At 42.2% G+C, this 15,285-nt stretch overlaps 1 protein-coding gene across 1 annotated transcript in view; it reads left to right on the top strand.

Moving 5' to 3' along the window:
- ptk7b (protein tyrosine kinase 7b) overlaps positions 1-14,391 on the top strand; it is a 79,766-nt gene extending 65,375 nt beyond the window's left edge. Inside the window, exons 7-20 of the mRNA XM_034152406.1 lie at positions 291-557; positions 1,445-1,581; positions 2,122-2,257; positions 2,855-2,974; positions 3,879-4,028; positions 4,282-4,429; positions 5,045-5,172; positions 8,616-8,819; positions 9,590-9,751; positions 9,836-10,068; positions 10,151-10,231; positions 11,066-11,217; positions 11,346-11,524; positions 12,692-14,391. Coding sequence (XP_034008297.1) covers positions 291-557; positions 1,445-1,581; positions 2,122-2,257; positions 2,855-2,974; positions 3,879-4,028; positions 4,282-4,429; positions 5,045-5,172; positions 8,616-8,819; positions 9,590-9,751; positions 9,836-10,068; positions 10,151-10,231; positions 11,066-11,217; positions 11,346-11,524; positions 12,692-12,852 — 2,258 coding nt within the window. The 3' untranslated portion in view covers positions 12,853-14,391. The remainder of the gene's footprint in view (positions 1-290; positions 558-1,444; positions 1,582-2,121; positions 2,258-2,854; positions 2,975-3,878; positions 4,029-4,281; positions 4,430-5,044; positions 5,173-8,615; positions 8,820-9,589; positions 9,752-9,835; positions 10,069-10,150; positions 10,232-11,065; positions 11,218-11,345; positions 11,525-12,691) is intronic.
- Positions 14,392-15,285: the final 894 nt, after the last annotated feature.

The raw sequence follows: 15,285 nt of genomic DNA, 5'->3' as shown, positions 1-15,285 counted from the left end.
CTCACCCAGACCCGAGATAATTCCCGTGCAACCTATATATACCCAGTTAAACTACTGTGCGCTTTGTCCTCTAATTACTGCGCCCTGCGCTACAAATCAGAGGACTTTTCCTAACAAGACGGATCTGTGCGTTGGAAATAATTTAGCTCGGGGCTGCTCGTGAAATCCTGAATCCGTAACGCTTCCGTGGCTTTGAAGGCAGATTGATGATTATCACTGGCTTTGTGTGAATCAATTTACCCTGCACTCAAATTGCTTCTTCATGCTGAAAAATTCTGTTCCCACAACAGAGATCGACGACATGGTGCCCAACATGTCGAAGGTCTTCACAGCGGACACCCTGCAGCGGGTGGCCTGCCCCCCCCCACGCGGCAGACCCGAGCCCGAGGTGTGGTGGGAGAGGGGGGGTCAGCGGGTGCCCACGGAGGGCAGGGTGTACCAGGACGGCCTGAATCTGGTCTTCAGTCCCACAGAGGGAGGGGACTCGGGCACATACACCTGCGTGGCCCAGAACAGGGCGGGACGCAGGACCCTGGAGGTCACCTTCACCGTGGCCAGTGAGTCGAACACACACCGCTGCATGATGTTCACACATTACGTTTGTTTCAGCCTTCACAAGAGAACAAAACCTCTGTTTTATAATGCCTGAAAAAAAAGCCTCAGTCTAAGCTAATCTTACATTTACAAAACAAGCATTAGTAGCTGCTTGGGCTTTGAAAGAAGTGGTAATTTAGGAGAACTGTTGAAAGATGCTTTACCAAAGCATTATGGGAAAGAACGGATCCGGCGTTTCGCTAGCTTTACACTTACTAGAGAACAGGGGTTTTTATGTCAGATATCACTCTATTAGATGTATTCTAAAGGATGACAGTGTCCAGAAGAGTTTACAAAAATGATATTATCAGAATATTTAAAAACAATAAATGATATCAGTTAAACGGAGATTATTCTATTTTAAATATATAATAAACATGATAATGATTATGACAATGCTATTATCAATCCCTATATATTGCTTCACACCTACTGAAGATTAAGTTTATCTCTGGCTCTGCTGCTTTATTTTAGGCATCTTCTAAAATCCATGTTGTGTGACTAAAATACCGTCATTTCTTGAGTTTTAGTTTTTTATAGCAACCCAAAAATTAATGAAAACAAATGAATATAAACCAGCCAATATGGGCTAGCATAGGTCATTGAAGTGCTCTTTGTATTACAGTAAGCCTTTAATGTCAGGAGCTTGCTGGGAACACTGAGAGCATCTACCAGATACACAGAGATAATAAATGGAGTCTATGTTTAGACTGACCACAGGCCAAGCTCACTAACACTTTGTGTATTCCTTTAAGGGACTGAATATGCAGCTGAGGAGCTATTCTGTGTGTACTGTACTGGTGTAGAATGTCTGTGCTTATATAACACATTTCTGTGTGTGTGTCCACAGCTGCCCCAGTGTGGGTGCTGAGGCCTCAGGACAGCCACCTAGAGGAGGGTAAACCAGGCTACCTTCACTGCCACGCTCAGGCCAACCCTGAACCTGAGGTCACATGGCTCCGCAACAACATCATGCTCACACCAGAGGTCGGATTCCAAAAACTAAAACACCACACAGATGAAAGTGTCTTTTTATCATGGACAATATTTGAATTTCCCCAAACATTCAAAACAGCATTGCACATGTACATGCCCACACAATTGGAAAACAACATAGCCATTTATAGAAATACAATAGTTATAACGATAACAATTGTTCAAATGAAAAAAATGCAGTCACATTCCCATTCGTCCAATTGTTATTACAGTCCCTCTTACAAAGTAGTTGGTAATCCTTGTCGCTTGTTTGGTTTCTAAATATTGTCAATTTCCTCCATTTGTATTCAAACTGTGATTCTTGCGGCCCCAGCCGATATGTCAGTTTTTACATTTGATTGATTTCCTCTACGATCTCTTCCCATTGTTCCTCAGTAGGAGGTTCCACCTTGCACCATTCTAGTGATTGCTTTTTTGCTGGCTATTAACAATATTTTGACCAGATATCTATCCATATGTTGAACAATTCCTTCCCTCAAATGTCCTAGATAGAGATATTTCAATGTATTTGTTTTCCTTTTTTCTTTCTAGGACTCTCGTTTCAAGCTGTTCCCTAACGGCACCCTCAGGATCAACAACGTGGAGGTGTACGACCAGCAGATGTACGGCTGTGAAACGAAGACGGAGGGCGGCCGACTGTCTGGGCAGGCGCGCGTTTTTGTGCTCGGTAAGCCTCGAGGGGAATCCACCAGCTGATCAATATATACAGTAGATTATACTCAGAGCGTACACTAAGCAGCTATTTGAAGCCATTATCCCCCACACAGATGATTTGTAATGAGTTAAATCATTTCCAGGGCGTAATGAGTAATACATTGTCGAGGGAAAATATGAAACAAATGTGGTCATGCCTCTGGGCTTGTGAGTGTTTCCAGAAATAGGAAGAGCATGTCCATGTTTGTCTCTGGGCACACTGCAGGACACCCACAGAGGTGTAAAATATGACTCATGCACGTCAGCTTTGTTCTTGCCTCCATTTTTGCACATTATCTGATTTGATAAATCCCTATCAGCTATAGGGTCACCGTGATAAATTGTCTGACATGTCACTGTTTTGTCTTGCAATCTCTGTTTATATGATCTCAGCCTCTGATAGACTCATCTGATCTGTGTGTACATGAATGTGTCTGAGCATGAAGTGCGTCAGATTACTGTGATTTCATGTGCAGGCTGAGATGCACAAAAGCGGCTTTGACCCAGCCGCCCCCCTCTCTCTGGGTTTATCATATGTGTAATGTGCGTGGTGTTTTGACTTGTGTTTCAGAGAAGCTGAAGTTCACCCCCACCCCCCAGCCTTCTCAGTGCCTGGAGCTGGACAACGAGATCACCATCCAGTGCTCGGCTAAAGGCAGAGAGACCCCCACCATCCGCTGGACCAAAGCAGGTGAGCACGCCACGGCTAGCCACGCCAAGCTTAAAAAGCACACCCAAAAATATTAAACTTCTTGTTTTCTCTCTTATCTTTAGGGCTATTTATCGATCAAGTATATTTAGCTTGAGTTGCTAGTTGTTGTGGATAGCTGCTGTAGAGATGTATGCCTTCTCTTGAATATAATAGTGTGACGAGTGCACACTTAAAGTGGCAAAAAATAATAATAAAAGAAAAACCTTAAAGAGCAACTATCTCTTTCCAGAAATGATGGTTACTCAAGATAATCCATGGTCCTTGTTGTGAGCAGTTTCACGTAGGGACTATTTTCTCTGTAATGTACAGAAGCAAGCGTGCATGTACATCTACTCGTACTTTTTGACACCTGTAGTTCGATAGAAAGAAAACAGTTTCTATATGAAACTGCTCACACCATGACTGTGGACTATCTTGAATAACCAGGTAATTATTTCTTGAAAATAACAATGCTGTTGGGTTTTTAAATGTATTTTTGTGGTGCTTCGGCATCACAAGCTGAGTGCCATCTGGTTCCATTATATTCAAGAGAAGACAAACATATTTACTGCCTTTAAACGACTTTACATCAATCTACATAAGAAAAATGGAAGAATATGGGTTTTAGATTTAGTGGGCGAGCTAAAATTAACTGTTGTATCACTCTTCAGAAGAATTCTCATCCGCACCTCATAGTCCTTTTTCTTCTAATGATGATAAAAGAGGTTTCCTCAGGAATGTGCAGAACCACACGCAGAATCTGCAATAAACAGAGTGTGAGGAAAGCTCATCATCATGGATCATTTCCCCCATTCATCTGCATTTGCTGTGATGGAGTCGATTTAACCACATGCAGCACCAGCCTGACCCCCCCCTCCCTGTGTCTCTCTGTCTCCCCCTGCAGACGGAGGAGAGCTGCCTCCTCGGGTGGAGCAGAGGAACGGCCAGCTCCACTTCACCAAAGTCACCCGCAGCGACGCCGGAAACTACACCTGCATCGCCTCCAACAGCCTGCAGGGGGAGATCAGGGCCCTGGTGACCCTCATAGTGGCCGGTAAACAGCTTACATTACAGGGCCATGCTGCCATGCTAGTCACCAGTCAAACACTTGTGGTCGCAGCACATCTGAGTCATTGATCATTCTCATCAAGTGGCACACACTGCAGCCTTTATTGTGTACTTGGTGGCACTTTTATTGCCCAGTAATAAATAGCATTTGGGTTGTATAGTGTAACCACAGGAAATGTTACGGCCCAGTTGTGGTTGTATTAACCAATGTGTCCATGTGTGTGTTTGTGCACATACAGTGTACATTCGCTTTAAGTTGGAGCCAGAGAATACCACGGTGTACCAGGGCCACACTGCCATCCTGCACTGCCAGGCCACCGGAGACCCCGAGCCCCACATCCACTGGATGGTTAAAGACAAGACGCTGGACATCAGTAAGAACAGGAGGTAAATAAGAGAAGATAAGAACTTTATTGATCCCAATTTGGGAAGATTTTGTGAGGTAAATGAGACACCTGGTGGAGTTTGTGATTGCACTTGCATGTCTTTGCATTGATTCTAGATTTAGCTTGTGCTAATATAGTATTACACACTTGAATGTGAACATCCAAACCTTTTGTACGATTCATGAACAGATGTCAGCCTCTCGCTACATTTAGTACAACAAATAAAACATTTCAATTGTAGTCTTACCTAAAAACGTTAATGCTTTTACGCCTTTTGAATCTTTAGTAGTTTCAGGGCGCATTGTCACATTCAACTTAATGTGGCCTTGTTTTTCTTAGCAATATACAAGCCTTGCACTTATTTGGAAAAAGCACAATTATGACTAGGAGGAACTTCATTTATGCACAATTTAATGTTTTTACAGGAACTGTATTGCGTAAACATTTTGGGAACAATTTAAGATGAGAAATGTAGAATAAAGTGACTAAAATAGAATATCTATATTTGGCCAGTTTTCGTGCATTCCGTCAGAAATGTAAATATATGTGTGTGTGCATGTTGGTGGACTTTGTTGTGAACCCACTACATCTCTCCGTCCCTTCTTTCTTCCTCCAGGTTCCAGAAGATGCCAAATGGCTCCCTGGTGATTACAGATGTGACTACAGATGACACGGGCAGATACACATGTGTGGCGGGAAACAGCTGCAGCATCAAAGACCGCATGGCTCAGCTTCATGTAGTGGGTGAGTCTAACACACACTGACGTATATACACAGGCTCCCTATATCAGGAACAAAGGAGCACACAGGTAGCGGATGAAGCATTAATTAAACCTCTACCCTCCGCCTGTCGTGCGTTTCGACCACGTCTCTGACACCGCCGCTGTCACTGAGGTGAGGGGATCGGGCAGACGTTCGATCTAATAAAGCCTCACTCTGTGGCTCCCTGTGTGCTGACTGATGCTGAAAATCACAGTCACACACTCGCATGAGTCTCCCATACCAATCATTTTCTCCCAAAGTAGCAGGATCCAGATTAGTTTAAAGTAGGAGACAATTCAATGTAAGATGTTTGCCAGGGTCAGCGTGACAGCTCTGTCCTGCAAAGCCAGAAAAGTAACAGTGTTAGCAGTGTAGACAAAATGATTTGTAGTTAAATGAGGTTACTGTATGTTTTGTATTATGGTTTTCACTGTGTTCAAATCCAATGCAAATGTCTAAACAAAACAGATGAGTGTTTGCTGACTGCTTCAGTAGGACAGAATAGTTGTCCAACAGTTTTTTAACAGTTGATGCATTGATTTAACTTTGCACATCATTACTGTAGAGGATTTTAAAAAGTAAAACCATACCATTTTAAAGGGGCCCTATATGCTCATTTAAAGGTTTCACAATTGTATTGTGTTCTTATACCGTGACATGCAAGGGCGCCGGAAGCGGGGGGGCCAGGGGGCCATTGGCCCCCCCACTTTTCAGCCCTGCCCCACATTTTCGCAGCGGCGGATGCCGTGGAACACTGTACAAATCCCGTTTCAATAATTCCCCTCTACTCTAAAGTCGCATCTAAAACGCGATCTGATATAGCTGTGTATATTTTGTTATGTTTGATTGTTATATTCAATCTCATTAGCTACAGGCATTTTTTAAGCTTGTAAAGCTCTCACTCGCCACTCTGCTGTTCCACAGCGCCGCTTCCCCTCCCTCTGCTGAAATTATGAATGTAAGGCGTATAGTAATCATAGATAACACGGCAGGGTCCGTTACAGTTTGTTTTTATCTGATTTCAAATAAACAAAGTCTTGGCTTTCAGAATATTAAACTTGTTTTGGCAAATTCAGATCATAAATACAACTTTGAAGCTTGTAACGGCATAATTACAAACAACGGAGTAACTTTACGTCACTGCAGGCATAACAGCCGGTGTTTCTCGTGAGTGTTTTCCCCGGGAAACAAACACAATACACACAAACGCAAAAATACACAAACACACACGTATATACACACACACACTCGCGGGCTTCCCCTATCTTCCCTTCGTACTATTTTGATCATTTGCTCCGCTAATAATCAATCAGATCGATCCAGAGAAGAGGAAACTTTAAAGGCCTTTTTCTCAAAATGATGACTCTGTAACAGTCATTATATAATGTGACATATTTTGCTTAATATTTGGAGTAGCCTACAACAACAATCCTGATATCATTAGAAAGTTATGAATCTCCTCTTTCCAACAGTGTATACAACTCAAAATGTGTCTTCGGGTCAATGCGACTGATTTCGATGGAGCAGGTCACTTTGCATTAGGTAAAATAAAGCAGGCAGACATAACAGGAAGAATATGTACATTTTAACCCAATCAAATAGGACATTGTCACACCATTCAAATGTATCCATGTACATTACAACCAATAAAAAAGCTTAGATTTGTTTATTAGTTACGTTGTTTACTTTATTTGTTACGTTGTTCTGTGTGTGTCAGCTGTTAACCTAGATAGAAAAAATATACACTTGCAAACACGTCAGAAGAACCAGCGCATAAGAAAACTATACAGTCAATCTAAACTTAAATTAACAACTGGAAGGTCACATCCCTGACATCCACGTCTCCGGAGCCTGGACCTTCATCAATCATAGAAATAGCGAAGCCAGATGAACCCAAAAGCAGCAGCTCTGCGGCCGCAGAGACTGTCAAAACCACCGCCACCGCCGTCGTTGAACCGAAACAGGCTGGTTCCGACTGCATGGAGGTTTGTTGTCGGGACATTGAGACGGGTAATGCTGCAGCTAACTGACCGCTAGATTATTTGGGCAAAGAGAAAGGTACTTCAACGCAGAATGGTACAAAAACAGAGAGTGGTTAATTATTTGCAAAACCACTAAACGGGCCTTCTGTGAAATATGCAGATTTGCTGCTGTCAAACGGCTTGTCACTTTCTCAAAATGTGGAGATGATAGCTTTGTTAATATCGGAGTTAATAACTGGAAAAAGTGCCCAAGCCTCCTGGACAGCCACGAAAAGTCTAATTTCCACAGAGAGTGTATTAAAAAAAAGTGCGCTTTCTTCAGTCAAACACCAGTCAACATACAGCTTGTCAAACAACAGCGTATTGAGCAGGAAAAAAGAAGAGATGGAATGATGGAGCAACTGCGCTGTCTGCAGTTTCTAACCCGACAGGGCCTAGCAATCAGGGGGCATAATCAGGGCGGATAAGGAGAGCAATTTCCAAAAGAACTCGTAGCTGAGAAAAACCCCACTCTGAAAAGCTTCATGCTCACCGGGAAATATGCATCATGAGACAATTAATGAACTTATAAATCTAATGTATCGGGAGTCTCTCACCACTATATTAACTGACATTTAAAAGCAATGCAAAACATGCAGTTATTGTGCTTCCAGCAAACATCCACTGATAAACTGCGATGTTAACAACCTCATGATAACCTCATATTTTTTTAACTGAGGATCTACCTGTGTTTAGTCTAGAAAAAGGTAAATGTGTGCATTTTATTATAAAGTTGTGTATATTTACAGACTGTTGCAAAAACTAAGAAACTTATAAACATCAGGTTTAAAACTAAAAGAGCTTTACAAAAAAGTAATACAATTAGAGATGTTTGGAGTTTTATTTTAGTTATTAATTTACATTTTTTGTCAAAGAGATGCTGATTTGATACCGTTGATACAGTTACGGCATTTCCTGTTTCTGCCGGAGAGAGGGGAGTTTGTCCCAAAGCTTGCCGCTGTATTTACTCCCTCCATCTGACAGGAGGGAGCCTCATGTGTCACTCCACGGAGTTCACTCCGTCACAGAGGGGGGAGTGTGTAGGGGTAGGGTGTAGGGCGTGGTTTGGGATTGGGCCATACACACGCACTTTTTTGGCCCCCCCACTTCTAAAATGAATCCGGCGCGCCTGGTGACATGTCTCCATGCTTTAATGTTCAAATTCTTTATTTGTCTCATACTGCCTGTGCTGCAGCACCTCTTTTCACCCTCTGTCTGAAACCAGAGCCCAGTCTGCTCTGATTGGTTAGCTGGCCGGCTCTGTTGTGATTGGTCAACCACTTAAAGATGTCCCGCCCCTTAGCCTGTCATGTACAGTTTGTTGGAGCGCTAGCCAATAGAAACACATCCTGTACTGTTCCAGAGCTTTTTTAGTTGACCATAATTTCTTCCTGTGCCCGACAGAAAAACCTAACCTGCATAACTTTGACGAAGTGGAGGACAAGGCTCCCTACAAGATGATCCAGACCATCGGCCTGTCGGTGGGAGCAGCCGTGGCTTACATCATCGTCGTGCTGGGACTCATGTTCTACTGCAAAAAGAGACGCAACGCCAAAAGGCTGGACAAAGGCCAGGACGGAGAGGAGCCCGAGATGGAGTGTCTCAACGGTACGGTGCTGGAGGAGAGGCTTTCTGAATGTGTGGTTAGGCAGTTCTAAAGTCAGCCAGGGGGTTATTGATGTGAGGGGTTGATTTTCCCTCAATTCATGTTCCTCAGTGCGTTGTGGAAGGTTTAGGATATCTGCTGCCATCTTGTGTTTGTCTAGGGTATTGCATTAAACATGTGTCGCAAGTTCCCTTCAAATTGTTGAGAAATTAGCTGTCTCTATTTTGAGTGAAGTGTTTACACTGTAGAAGTGACATTTAAACAAACTCAGCTCTCTATATGCATACAAACATTTTTGAATTCTTAGTGAGTTATTAAGGAAATGGAGCAGCTGCAAAAAAAAAATGAACAGTTTTTTAGAACATGTCAGAACCAATGTTAGACATTTGAATTATTTTTTCATTACATTTCAGTTGATTTCAGTTTTCCGAATTTGTCTGTTAGGGTTCGTCTCTAGGAATTAGTATCATTTCCTTTTCTCCTTTTTTATTAAGTTTCAGCATACGACAATATCTTTCACCTTTTTAATGAAAATTGTAGTGACGTTTTAAGTCACAGTTTGATTTACTATTAACAGTGCTGCAAAAATGGCACTCTAAAAAGAGTCTCTGCTCTACATTTAATACCAACTTCATTTTTGGCTGTGCAGAGAAACGGATATTGCTTTGTTATGACAAGGAAACCGTATCGGGACGTAGTTCCCTATATTGGTGCCTTTTAATACCCTTTCATATCTCCTCTGACCCTGTGGGATGTGTGTTGTGTTTGTCAGGGGGTGCCATTCAACAAAATGGCCACACCACTGCTGAGATCCTGGAAGAAGTGGCACTCACCAACATGGGTACCATAGCAACAACAGAGAAACGCCACAGCCATGTGAACAACGATAAGCTCCACTTTCCCCGAGCAAACCTGCAAACCATCACAACTTTAGGTACACTGACTTAAACAATCCTCCTCTGAGAACGACTGTCTGTGAGCTCTGAGCTAATATCAGGTTGTTTCTTTTCTCATTCAGGCAAAGGGGAGTTTGGCGAGGTGCTGCTGTGCAAAGCTAAGGGTATAGAGGAGAGCGAGGAGGAGACGGTGGTGCTGGTGAAGAGCCTGCAGAGCAGAGACGAGCAGCTGCAGCTGGACTTCCGCCGCGAGGCCGAGATGTTCGCCAAGCTCAGCCACGCCAACGTGGTGCAGCTGCTGGGGCTCTGCAGGGAGGCCGAGCCGCACTACATGATCCTGGAGTACTACGACCTGGTGAGAACACACAGAGAAAGACACACAGAAGTGTTCAATCAGTTAGCAGATGTAACAATTTGTTCTGTTTTTATCACACCAGGGAGACCTCAAGCAGTTCCTGAGAATTTCCAAAAGCAAAGATGACAAGGTCAAATCTCAGCCAATCAGCACCAAGACCAAAGTAAGTGTTGTTCCCTAATTTACAGCTCCCAGCATCCTGCATCCTGCACACTATCTAGCTTGAACATAAGAAAATGTAAATGTATGTCGGATTCAGCATACTAAGATTGTTGGAGTTTTTTTTTTGTTATTCCAGTTTCTTGTAAATATCACGTTCCCTAGACACTTTACACTCTTAGATAATTGGATCAGTACTTCTCTCGTGGCTGTACGCTGAATATGAAGCTACAGCCAGGACACTGTTGGCATAGTTTAGCTAAACCGTGGGCTAACCTGGCTCCACCCAAAGGTCAAGAAAAATTAACATAAGCCCTCTAATTAAGACGTTAGATCCTCTTTGATCCGTACAAAAGCCAAGGTGAAATCCTTGGAAGTCATGGTTTCCTGTCGGACAGTTTCTTGATCTGTGGAGATCCAAAACACAGAGATTAGTTTGGACTGTGTTTTGATATTGTTTTAGATTAAAAGTCATAATTTTGGTGTTACACAAATTGAAGCGTTGTGGTCTTTCTGTTTATTCTTGACCTTGATTTCAGATTATTTCCAACTTTTTTCCACACAAATGTATGATTTTTATATTCTCACAGAATATGAAATGGTTTTCTTGTACATTTGTAAGGTTTTTCTTTAGAAATGTTTAACGTTCTTTCTTGTAATATATCCCCCCCCCTGGCTCTGTAATTTAGTGATTTATCTCTTTTCTTATACTGGCCCTCATACAGCAGCATCATTCCTAACTGCCTGATGCAACCAATGCTAACCGCTGCTGCATTGTAAATGTATTCTCAAAGTCACTTCACCCTGACAGTTTCTCTGTTGTTTTCTTTCCCTTCAGGTTTCCATCTGTGCCCAGGTGGCTCATGGGATGGAGCATCTGTCCAATCACCGCTTCGTTCACAAAGACCTCGCCGCCCGAAACTGCATGATCAACAGTCAGCGGCGCGTCAAAGTGTCCGCGCTGAGCCTCAGCAAGGACGTCTACAACAGGTCCGTAGAAAGGGACTTAGTTTGATAATAATCACGCACTTTAATAAATGTTCTGATTCATGTTCTTCAACATCTCTGTTCATCTGCTAATCCGAGGTGTTCCCTTATCATTCTCCTGTGTGCTACAGTGAGTACTATCACTACAGGCAGGCATGGATCCCGCTGCGCTGGCTCCCCTCAGAGTCGGTGTTTGAAGACGACTTCTCCACCAAGTCTGACATGTGGGCCTTCGGAGTGTTGATGTGGGAGGTGTTCAGTCACGGGGAGATGCCATATACCAAACTCAGCGACGACGAGGTGCTGGAAGGTCAGTACGAAGCTTCAGAAAAACTTTTTTAGATCATATTCACAAACAGACAAGATGACAAGGTCCTTCAAATACACTTTATTTATTTAGTCAGCACCTTTCATACAAACATGCAGACCAAATTCCATCACACAAATAAAAAAAACAATAAAATGCTGAATTAAATACAAGAAGTATAAAATAAAAGCATCAGTAATGAAAATAATGTCAAATCTTAAAAGCTAAGGGTATGGTATATCTCCAAAACTCAAAGTCTGATTAAAATAGTGAAAGTGACACATTTTGAATCATTAAACTTTCTTGTGTTTTCCCTTTAATTTGCCATTTTTCTGTAGAATGCTGTCATGAAACATAATTTGGGTTGTATCTGCGCATCTAATTTAATGTGCTTAGGGAGAGCTATGAAAAGTCTGCATTTATTGTGTATTCAAATGTCAGTTACCAGAGTTCCAAGGTGCTTTTAAAGCTTTAAACATGCCCCTTGAAATGCTCCAAAAGTGCTTGAACTTGACTTTGTAAGGAACGCTGAACTTGAATGCAGACGTTAGATGACTAAAATCCCTTTCTGAATATAATATATATAGTTAAAAAAGATTTCAAAGTGCATGGCAAAAATCAAAATGGATTTAAATTAGTGATGGCTTCTGGCAAAACTACGGAGCCCCTAAGAGAGAGAGAAAAAAAAAGTCGGGATAACGGGTTCGTTTAACGCTGCGCCAAGTGGAGCACACAGGAGGAGACAACCATTTCATTGCAGACTGTTATGTTTACGTGGGGAAATGACAGTGCAACTTCAATGATGCTGTTTAAAAACATAAAAATGTAAGGGCGGTGCCGGCCGTCAACAGCCCTTGACGACCGGCCGTTCTGTGATTCTACAGATGGCCTGTCCGCCACACACACACACACACACACACACACACACACACACACACACACACACACACACACACACACACACACACACACACACACACACACACACACCCCTTGGGACAATTTAATTGTGTAACTCGGCAAAAAACGTAACCTAGTTCTTGTCGTTTTAAATATTTAAATGCAGAAATGTTACATATTATAACTTAGTGCTGCAATCTCAAAGAATGGCCTTTGTAATCAACAACCTGCTTTAACCCCCTCCCCTCTCTCTGCTCCACCGCCCTGCAGGTCTGCAGACAGGGAAGCTGAAGCTGCCCCTGCCTGACGGATGTCCCTCCAAAATCTACAAACTCATGGCCCGCTGCTGGGCGCTCAGCCTGAAGGAGCGCCCCTCCTTCACCGAAATCGTCCACGCCCTGGGAGAGCAGCCCTCTGACAGCAAGGTCTGAGAGGACCCTCACCAACCCTGACCTCCTTTCTTTAAAAAAAAATAAAGACAGGAATTCTGGAATATTAGTCTCACACATTTCAGGGAAGTGGGTTGAGGAGAAGAAACTTTTTTAATATGCATTTCAAACAGCGGGCGTGTGGATCAGACTCCTTTATTCTACAGCAGTGGAAACACACTCACGTCTGTGTGAGCGGGTTCTCGTGAGCAGTGACGGGAGTTTGCCTTAACGCGGCAAGGACGACCCCCTCCCCCCATCAAGCTGTGGCTCCACTGCGACCCCGCCTGTCGCTCTGTCCCAGAGTTTCACAGAGCCTCACAACCTCAGTGCCTCTACCCCGCCCCCCCCCTCCACACACACCCAGACTGCTTTGTAGTATGTTACAGCGCTCTAACTGGCTCCATCAACAGGAATCATTGTTGGACGTTTATGAAACCCCCCCTGAAAATGAGGTTCACTGCTCTGTCAAGGATGAAAGAATATTGAAGGAAAAGTGGGACTTCAGTGAAGCGTTTCTACTTGAACCTAAAATCCAGCTTCTATCCCCCCCCAAAATGTGTGTGTGTGTGTGTGTGTGTGTGTGTGTGTGTGTGTGTGCCACTGAACTGTTCCCATGCTACAGTGTACGTTCAAAGAAGAAGTGGAACAAGGTTTGCATGAAGGTCCGTCGGCTGTTACGCTTATCATTTTGCGACGTGAGGAGACTTGTGGAAAAAGAAATCTGTGTTATGGTAACACTTCAGGAACATGAACAAAGAAAGATCAAGTTTATAGCCAAGGAATATATTGAATAGATGAGTTTGTGCCAGTGTGGGAGTTTTATGAGTGTGTTCTGTTAGTATTAACTTTGAGGTGCTTATCGGTCACGGCCTATGGGTAAGAACACCCGTTTTAATCACATGATCATGTTGCAGGCATGCAGCCTATCACTGTGTTTAACCTGCGACATCATTTCTTCAGAGGTCCAATCACAGTTTTCCTTTTCCGGGTCCAATTGTTTTGTGCAATGCTGCCGAGTGGACCATCACACCAGGCAATGTGTACATAATGTAGAAGCCATGCACTAACTTCACTTAAAAAGAATATCCCTGTTTATCTCTATCATGTTGTGTAGTAGGACATGCAGGTGCCTGTTTATTTATATTGAAGGTCCTGTCTTTTTTTTGTAACTATGTTTATAACAGAAAGGTACTTCTCTGATGCTATGTGTTCTTTCAGTCCATCTCAGTTCAGCCTGGAAAGCCGAATATGTTAAAACAAAGGTCAACAGAGTGACCCTGGGTCACCAGATCTCATTTAAGTGCCTGGTAAATGAAGGATTGTCTTTACTGTTTCCCTTTTTACATTATCTAATCAAATGGCCTTTGTTTATGAACTTGTTTTTTTATACGTTGTTTTTAGTGTAATGTTTTGTTTTTATGAATGCTAGGACTCACACCTAGACCTCCTTTTTTATCTGCTTCAGCAAATGTTCACAATAATCACAGATATATACTAAAGTATACATGCTGCTGTCAATAAAGGTTCACAGTGTTTTTACCCAATGTGGTGTTATTAATACTAGAGCTGAAACAAATCAGCCAAAATCAAAATATAATTGCCAACAATTTTGATAATTGATCAATAATTAGTGTAATTTTTCATGCAGAATGTCAAAGAAAAGGCTTTCCCTCGCATCTCAAAGATGGAGTTTTTTGCATTTCTTTGTTTTATATCAAATTAAAGCAAATATTGTTATGTTTTGGAATGACTGAACAAGACATCTAGAGAAATAACCGTGTACATGGAGTAACTGCTAGATATGCTCACTATTTTCTGACATTTTCTAAACGAACTTTTAATCTAGAAAATATTCGACGGATACATTTAAATTTGAAATAATCATTAGTTAATTGCAGTCTTAATACTGAAAATAGCAATGCATCTTCGACGACTACATCTGTGATCCTTTTTTTCTTTTAGTTTTGTATGAAAATTTACTTTTGAATAATTCAAACCTTATCTAGATGATAAAACACATTTAAATGCATTCTCGTCCATATTTCTGTGGTAATGCAATTGCATGCAGGGACCATTTTAAATCACTTTCATTTGAATGCATACAGAAACATTTAAGTAGGTATTCAGCTGCTGAAGCACATTCACTCGTCTAACAATAACTGATAAGGATTATGGGAAGCGTTAGTGTTAACCATAATGTTTGCTTCTTTCATTCAAAAACATTGCCACTTGTAAACCTGTTGAGTCTTTAAGACAGATCAGGCTTGCAGCTGTATTTCTACACAAACGAATGTGTAAAAAATAATGAAGGTGATGAAATGTTCACTCAAGTGGTATTCCACCACAAAACAAGTCTCTGCAAGGTGATATTTAGCGTGTGTAAATAAGCCTCTAGGTACAAGATCTCTTAGTTATGGTACGCTTTTAACAAAG

This window comes from Trematomus bernacchii, unplaced genomic scaffold (genome assembly GCF_902827165.1).
Source record: "Trematomus bernacchii unplaced genomic scaffold, fTreBer1.1, whole genome shotgun sequence".
NCBI lineage: Eukaryota > Metazoa > Chordata > Actinopteri > Perciformes > Nototheniidae > Trematomus > Trematomus bernacchii.
Note: the sequence above shows the minus strand (reverse complement) of the source record. Positions and strands in the feature narration are given on the sequence as shown.